Below are 9137 nucleotides of genomic sequence, written 5' to 3'. Positions count from 1 at the left end.
TTTCTAACATATTCTTTGCTAATTGGCTATTTTTAAAAAGTGGAATGAATGAATTCAATTTTGAATTTTTCTTTTAAGCTGGTCCTAGGACTTGAACTTAGGGCTTGAGTAGTACCCTAAACTTTTTTTGCTCAGGGGTAGTGTACTACCACTTGAACCACAGCACCACTTCTGTCTTCTTTTTAGTAGTTTATTGGAGAAAGAGTCTCACAGACTTTCGTGCCTGAGCTGGCTTTGAACCATGATCTTTAGGTCTTAGTTTCCTGAGTAGCTAGGATTACAGGCATGAGCCACCAGTGCCTAGCCCATTTGTAGTGTTTAATTGAACTACATGCTTTGCCATGGAATGCCATTTTCACTATGAAGTATACAAGTGGTCACAGAGACTAGAATTCTTTATTTGGGGGAGGGGGATCTGGTTGGGGGGCCTGAACTGTGGACCTGGGCGCTGTCCCTCAGCTCTTCAGCTCAAGGTTAGCGCCCTACCAATTGAGTCACAGAGCCACTTCCGGTTTTTTCTTTTTGCTTATGTGGTTCTGAGAAATCGAACCCAGGGCCTCATGCATGCAAAGCAAGCACTCTACCACTGAGCCACCTTCCCAGCCCAGAGACTAGAATACTATTTGGTGAACATTTCTTAAAAGTGAATGAAATGAGCCTTTACAACAAGAAAAGCAACTATGTATGAGTCATGCTATACATTCAAACTAACTTTCAATTTTGTAGAGTGGATTTATTGATCTGTTGAGCTTTGTAGCTTCCCAGTGCTGTTTACAGACTATGCTGATGAAATCTGTGTTGAAAATAACAGCTATATTCATTCATTTCAAGACAGTTGGTCAGCATTTGAAAGATTTGTGTGACTCGGAGTGAGTATTTTCCCATTATTTAATGTGTGATGTTAGCAAATGATGCACAGGCAAAAGAAAAAAAAGACTAATGCATTTTAATTCAATACATCCAATCAGAAAATCTTATGGTATAGCTTCAGGCTCATTGCTATGTATATCATTACAACTAAATTTTAAGAGATGACACTACTTGAGTTTTAGTATAGTATTAAGGAATATGTAAGCATTTCCTTTACTGATAATCTGAGAAGGCTACTAAAACTTCTTCCTTTTCTAACTAAGTGACTTTGTGAGGTAGATTTCCTTCATATACTTAAAACAACATACCCCAGCAGACAGAGTGTAAAAGCAGATGAGAACACATGTGTCTTTCATTAGGCTAAAGGATAAAGAGATTCATTAAATATGTAAAACAATTGTATTATTCTGCTGAAATTTCACCTTTTGTGGAAATTACAGTTATTTTCAATAAATGTATATAAACAAGTACTGTTTTTTTTTCTTAAGTTTGCAAAACTACCATAAGCACTTCAGTTCTAATTTTTCTTTTGTTTGGGATGTGAAACTAGGACTTGAACTCAATACCTGATGCATTGCTCATTGGATGTGTTCTACTTTTTAACATATCTGTCTGTATCTGTCTGTTTCTTTAGTGTGTGTGTATGTGTGTGTGTGTGTGTGTGTGTGTGTGTGTGTGTGTGTGTGTGTGTATCCCCTATTTTTATTTAATTTATTTTTGTGGCAGTCCTGGGCTTGAATTCAGCACCTAGGCATTGATCCTGAGCTGCACTCTACCACTTGAGTCACAGGTGTACTTTGTTTTTTGTTTTGTTTTGTTTGATTTTTTTTTTCTGAGTAGTTTATTGGAAATAAGAGTCTCACTGACTTTCCTGCTCCAGCTAGCTTTTTTTTCCCCTCTAATTTGTGTTTTTTATTGTGAAAATACTGTACAGAAGGGTTACAATTACATGAGTAAGGTAATGAGTACATTTCTTATCAAGCATTGTTGCTTCTTCCTTTGTTTCCCCTATCCCTCCCTTCCCCCGCTAAAGTTGTAAACTTTTTTCATAACGTCTTGTACATATTGTTGCAGTGGGTCCACCTGTATCCCTATTTAAACACTTTGTTTTTCCTTTCCCCTCCACAAATTATACCAACATCCAATACAGTGAAAAGAGGGGTTATACATTGGAAGCCAGCTAGCTTTTAATAGCAATCTATGGCTCTCAGTCTCCCGAATCTGTAGCTAGGATTACTGGTGAGAGCCACCAGTTCCTACCTCTACTTACATTGTTTTTATCAGTTGTGGGGCCTAAACTCTGGGCCTGCGCACTGTCCCTCAGCTCTTCAGCTCAAGGCTAGCACTCTACCACTTAAGCCACAGTGCCACTTCTGGCTTTTTCTACTTATGTGGTGCTGAGGAATCCAACCCAGGACCTCATGCATGCAAAGCAAGCACTCTACCACTGAGCCACCTTCCAAGCCTGTCTACTTACATTTTTAATTAGCTCTTTGGGGGCTCTCAAAAATTTAAAAGTATTAAGAGGTCCTGAGACTAGTATGAGGGCTGCAAAATTAAAATTTTCCAAATGTCAGTGCATTTAAAGATGGGTTTCTCTTTTACTTCTTTGAACTGTCAGTGTGCTTGTCACTAATATCCTCTTAATCTCATTTGTTTTTTTCTATTTCTAATCTACTGTAAAATAACTAGTCTTCAAGTTTTCTACAGAAAGACTGAACATTTCTCAGGGAGGCACTTTCTTTATTCCTTGAGTACAGATTTTCTGCAGACTGGGACATTTTCTTTTTTGTTTGTTGTTTTCAGCCGTGTGTTCTAAGAGTTCAAACTAGACAGTTGTATAACACCTTACTAATAAATGACTACTTAGTCTATGTAAAAGCTTGCTTCCTGATTAGAAAATATTTTCTAATGGCTCACACCTGTAAACCTAGCCACTCAGGAAGCTGAGATGCAGGATCTGGGTTTAAAGCCAGCTCACCAGCAAAGTCTGTGAGACTCTGATCCCCAGTTAACTACCCAAAGCCCAAAGTGGAGCTGTAGTCAAGTGATAGAGTATTAGATTTGAGCTGAAACAGCTCAGGGACAACACCCAGGCCCTGAGTTCATGCCCCATGACTTGCACAAAAGAAAAAAGTTTTTTGAATGTAAGTTCTTAATGTTGTTCTGAAATATTGAGATGGCAGTTAACTATGATGGGCTTTTGGAGTTTTCCACTGTGTTAAAATGAAGATCTGTCATTTACTAAAGCCAGGTGACCTTGAAAAGTTCCTTGATACTGAGCTGTTTTCTCATCTATAAGGTAACCCAATCTAATTCCTCACAGGTTGTTAAAATAAGTACTAAAAGAAATACTGTATTCAGGGGCTGGGAAGGTGGTTCAGTGGTAAAGTGCTTGCCTTGAATGCATGAGGCCCTGGGTTCAGTTCCTCAGCATCACATAAGCAGAAAAAGTTGAAGTGGCGCTGTGGTTCAAGTGGTAGAATGCTAGCCTTGAGCTGAAGAGCCAAGGACAGTGTCCAGGCCCAGAGTTCAAGCTCCACAAACAGAAAAATAAATAAAGTATAATAGTCTTAACTAAGAGATACTAATTATTTTCATGATTCCAAAGATATAATAGATAAAAAAATCTTCTTTTTAGATGGCTTAACTTAGGAAACACATAAAGCCATTGTGATGTGTTTAGATAGTTGCATTTTTTTCTAACTAGGCCTCAATATGACAATTGTGTTATTTATAAACTTATTTGTGCAATTAACAGCATTCGTTCTGTAATCAGCATCTTGTTTTGCCCACGAATGGGACTCTTGATCTTTAAATACCATTCAGAGAACTTGGAGGCATTTTCTAAACAGTTGGATTTTTGTCTATTATGTTCACCAGAAATGACTCCGAAAACAGACTCCTTCCCAGCTCCTCTCACACTCTGTGCCAGCCCTCCTCAGTGATATTTGTTGAGAATTCAGCAGTGATGTTGGCATTTAATGATATCTCAATGAAGTATGGAAAAAATGGAAGTAGCTAATGGGCGATAAATTTAGGAACCTGGTGGTGTGGCAGTGTTGGTCATCTTTTTCCATCAGCATCCTTGGTCCTTACCATCCCTTTGCCTAAGAATATGTCTTCCTATTTTGGGAGAGCCCTTCATTCTTGCAAAGTTCCTCCAAAGCCCACACTTTATTATTTTATTTATTTATTTATTTATTGTTGTTTTTGGTGCCAGGACCACAGTTTGAACTGAGCTGATGTCTTACCACTCTGAACCAAGATACCAGTCTGTCTTTTTCTTGCTAAGCGGAGATAGATCTAAACAGAATTTTCTGCCTGGCTGGCCTTAAAGGTCCATTCTCCAAGTCTCAGCCTCCTGAGTAGCTGTGATTATAGCCATGAACCACCAGCACCATCCTACATACTTTCAATGCAACTTCTCCTTACCGCAGTGCCAGTCCCCAAACACAGAGCCTCAGCCAAGTCCTCTAAGACAGAGTTCCACCTCTAGCCTAATACTGGGCCACACTCCTGCCTAATATATATTTCATTCAGTGGAAAGCATTTGACAGTGATCTTCCACCATTGTTTACCTTTGTTTATGGTGGTACTGGGGTTTGAGCTCAACTCACTCAAAGTCAGTAGGCAGGCACAGTACCACTGAGCCATGCCTTGGGCCCTCTTTTCCCTTGACTGTTTTCAGGGAGAGTCTGGTTTTTCCTGGATGCATGCCTGAACTAGAGTTACCCATTTCAGTCTTCCTGTCATTGTTAGGATCACAGGCATTTGCCACTGTGTTCAGCTTCTCTGTTGAGATGGAATCTCCTAAAATTTTCTGCCCAGGTTGGGCTGGAACTGAGATCCTCTTAATTTTGGCCTCTCACATTAATGTAAGAGGATGAACAGATACTACTGTACCAGGCTATGGCTGAGAAGGGGATCTCACAAACTGTGCTGTTAAGCCTGACCTCAAATTATAATTCTCCATTCTCACCTTCCAAATAGCTAGGATTACAGACATGAGCCACAACAGTGACCCATTTCCTTTTTGTTCACAACTCTTACCAAAAAAAAAAGTTTATTTAAATAAACTCAAACATAATACATTGTATATTTGTACATTTGTAAATTCAATGTACATATTCAAATATTAATTATATTCTAAGTATATATTAAATATGTTTAGAACAGAGTGAGATAAATCTAAATAAAAAATTCTGCATGCCATTGGATCATTTTGTCAATACTTTGTGATATTGTTATCTCATTATGTTTTCAGATTAATTTCTTGCACCCAGCAGGATTTAATTGGAATAATTAAATGTTGCTTAAATTAGGTACATAGGTAAGGATGGTATTAATGAGATCACCTTCACAATCCATGTTAAACTTGGATTGCTAAGTCATTTTAATTCTCTCTCTTAAATGCCAACTGAGAGGGACAAATGTGCCATGATACATTCCCCCCTCCCACCAACCAGGGACTTTTGGAGACAATGGCAGGTATAAAGAAGTAATAATTTGCCCTTTGAAGCTATAGACTGGTGATTAATAAATATATAGATTCTAAAGTCTAAAACATTAGGCTGGTCTCAAAGTGGGTGAATGGATAGGATTTAGGTGTGTAAAGAGAAAAAGAATATTTCCTGACAATTTGTTTGTCTGTCTTGATTATAGTTTGCTCTTGACTTATCCTTATGTTTGCATGTTTCTCTACTAAGGTGTTCTGTGTTCCCATCTTCATGATAATTTCAACATTTTCCTTAGCACCCTTCCAACATTTAAGAATCCTTTCTCCCTCTGATTTACACATCACCGTCTCTTACTTGGATCATGGATTATTGACTCAATTTTACTTTCTTGTTTATTCCTAGATTAGTGCTGATAAGTTCTGTACTCAGCCACTAAAGTGATCTCTCTTTGATTTAAATTTGATCTTACCTGTCTCTGTTTTAAAAATCATCAGTAGTTCCTCATCTCTTTGGTAGAAACTTTGAGATATTAAGAGGGTATAAAGGCTCAGTCTTAGCTGGATCCTATTTTGTTGTTTTTTCCTTTGCTTATTCTAAACTTCCTGCTATGCTTTCATCCCCCTAATCTTGGCACTCATTTCCTCTGCCTGAAACTCTTCCCATTTTCTTGGATAACCTGGATTCTCCTGGAGTCTTACTGTCCCAACTTGAATTCCATTTTCTTTTTCTTTTTTTCTGGTCCTGGGGCTTGAACTCAGAGCCTGGGCTCTGTCTCTGAGCCTCTTTTTGCTGAAGTCTAATGCTCTACCACTTGTGCCACAGTGCTACCTCCAGCTCTTTCTGTTTGTGTGGTACTGAGGAATCAAACCCAGGGCTTCATGCATGCAAGGTAAACACTCTACTACTAAGCCACATTCCCAGCCCTGAATTCCATTTTCTTTATATAATATCTGCTTCATACTCTCCATTCATTCTTCTGTAATGTGGTGCAAAGAACATTGAAAGTGGAGGCCAAGGTTTAACTTCTTATCTTTGCTAGGAGATCTTGTAAAAATTCTTGACCTCTTCCAGCCTGCATTATCTTTATCACACAAGTGTGATAATACCCACTTTTCTTATAAGCCCATTAAGAACATCCATTGACATACTGTGCACAAAAAAATTCTATAAGCATGTCAGCCAAAGATGTTTGCCATGACAACATTGGTGGTGACAACAAGAATGATCCACCCAAGGAAGCATTTAGCTTCACAGCTTGGGTGACCTTCCTGAACCATCCAGGCCAAACTAGTGCTTCCTATGCCTCTGTCCTGGATTGGCACTCAGCTTAAATTGCTTGTAAGTTTACTGAGTGGAAAGAGATGCTTGAACGCAGATCTGGTAAGAAGCTGGAAGCTAGTCCTAAATTCCTGAAGTGTAGTGATGCTGTCATGCTTCATATGATTCCAGCAAGCCTGTGTATGTGGAGAGCTTCTTTGACTATTCTCCTCTGGATCATCTTGCTGTTTGTAATAGGAGATAGTTGCTGTGTGTGGCATCAAAGCTGTGGACAAGAAGTGTGCTGGAGCTGGCAAGGTCACCAAGTCTGCCAAGAAAGCTCAGAAGGCCGAGTGAATATTATTATCCGTAGCACCTGTAGCTTCAGCTTAACCAGTGGTGGAAGAAAAGTGTCAGAAATGTTTGTCTTAATTGGACATTAACTGAAAGACTGGATAATGATAACAATGCATCAGAAAACCCTCAGAAGGAAAGGAAAAAAATTGTATAAGCACTCATATTCCATGCTCATTAAATTGTTATGAATACTTCTGCTGCCTTCACTCCTCTTCCTTCTTACCTTTCTTGTGAACCTCAGCAGTTTTGCTGGAATATTTTTCATGTGAGACTTTGTTTTTTTTCAGGAGATGAAGATTTTTCTGAAGGGATAACAGAGCTGTTTTCCCAGCTGTACATCTCCTGCAAACCAGACAAACTTGCCAGGGTAAGTTATTACTTCTTGGTGATTTTGATTCATTTATTTTTGACACTTCAGTGAATTAAAAACTGAGATAGTAACCATTTACCATATGGAAGTAATAGCCTTGGGCAAAGCCTTGCTCTTTGTTGGTGACTTGGGAGCTATATGCATATCCAAGGTCAGAGAGGGGTAGGGAGGTTCTATATCCAGAGAAATATTTAATACAACATATATTCGGTTGCCTGCTCATGCACAGGACAAGGGATGCTTTTTCCTTTTATGCCTATCTTTCCCAGGCTCAGGAGACATTCTATAAACCAGTAAGCACCAGGCACACAATGCTTTCTGGACAGAGGGAGCTGATATAAGTCAGGATGTCCTGTTTGCTCCTAAGTCCTAGGGTAAGGAACGTAACACTTGATCTTGTTGCTTTTGTTATTAGATAATAAATTTTATTATGGAATGTCTTGTGTAGAAGAAAGACATTCCTCAAGGAACAAAGTAGCAGAATTGCACATTCCTGGCCGGCCTGTGCTAGCAAAGTTCTACCTTAAAAGAAGAAAAAAACACATAAAGAAATACATGTTTAAAATCTACTGAATGTAAGAAATAAAGAGTACAGTTTCCTGTGAATATATAATGTCAGGGAGTTTCCTGCAAACAGTAGCCTCTAAACTGGGATGATTTTTTATTCTTCATAGGGAAATAGTAATAACATTTATTATTATAACCACAATTCATTGACATTCAGTACATTTCCAGTATTGTAGAACCATCACCTTTATCTTATCCAAAACATATCCATCACCCTCAACAAAAATTTGGGGCCATTAAACCATTCAGCCCTCAATCCACAGTAGCCCTGAGTTATTTTCTGTATCTGTGAATTTTCTTACTCTTGGTACTTTATTGTTGTAGTCTGAATGTTTGGATTTCCATAATTTTCATATGGTAACACTTGATCTTTTATTCTTATCCCCCAATGCATGCATTCTCCATTAAGCCTTCTCAGAACAATCCTCAGGAACTTATCTTCTGCAGTTCAAGTGCATCTCTTCACTATTCAATCTAGTATTGTTTAAAAATAGTCAAATTTAGGAAAAGTCACAAAAAGAATATAAACTATTTCTGTGATTTTTATGCAAATTCAGTTGGTTAATATTTTCCTTCATTTGCTTAATCACTTATGCTTGCATGTATGTTCTCTTTGTGGACATACATTTGAGATTAAATTGTATATTTCGTAGTTCTCTATTCCTACATATTTTAATCTTGATCTCAGGACAAAAATGTCCCATTATTACATAGCCACAGTATAGTTATCAACTTCAGTAAATTAATCACAATGCCATACTTTTGCTTAATCTTTTGTCTATATTCCAGTTTTGCCAATTGGCTCAATTCTGTCCTTATCAATTTTTTTCTCTAAAAACCAATACATGATCATGAATTATATGTAGTTGTGTATACTTGATCTCTTTTAGTCTATAATAATTTATCAGCTTTTCCTTATCTTTATAACATCAATATTTTTGAACAACACAAGCACCTCCTTCCCTTTAGTAACTAGGATGACAGTATCAGTGACTGGCAACTGGCAAATGTAGAGTTCTTGAGGGTAAAATGTGTTTTGTTTTGTTTTTTACAAAGTATGAGGCTCATAGTAAAAAATCTTCAGTGTTGATGACCCCATTGAAACTAGCTTAGTATTCTAAATATACATGCAGATGTTCAGTAAGCAGACATGTTTCTCTATTTTTATTCCAGGTAATTTGCTAGGTGCTAGGGAAGTAATGATGAGAAGGACATAGAAAAATCACAAGAATAGAAGAAATCATGTTAATAAATAT

The 9137-nt window shown here is 37.8% G+C and overlaps 1 protein-coding gene across 1 annotated transcript in view; it reads left to right on the top strand.

The window, feature by feature from the left end:
• LOC138815561 (protein FAM114A2-like) overlaps window positions 1-9137 on the top strand; it is a 46747-nt gene that overhangs the window by 18972 nt on the left and 18638 nt on the right. Inside the window, exon 7 of the mRNA XM_070004987.1 lies at window positions 7232-7311. Coding sequence (XP_069861088.1) covers window positions 7232-7311 — 80 coding nt within the window. The remainder of the gene's footprint in view (window positions 1-7231; window positions 7312-9137) is intronic.

This window comes from Dipodomys merriami, unplaced genomic scaffold (genome assembly GCF_024711535.1).
Source record: "Dipodomys merriami isolate MVZ:Mamm:240054 unplaced genomic scaffold, mDipMer1.0.p SCAF_65, whole genome shotgun sequence".
NCBI classification, from domain to species: Eukaryota; Metazoa; Chordata; class Mammalia; order Rodentia; family Heteromyidae; genus Dipodomys; species Dipodomys merriami.
The sequence above is the reverse complement of the archived record's forward strand: the minus strand, read 5'-3'. Positions and strand labels throughout refer to the sequence as shown.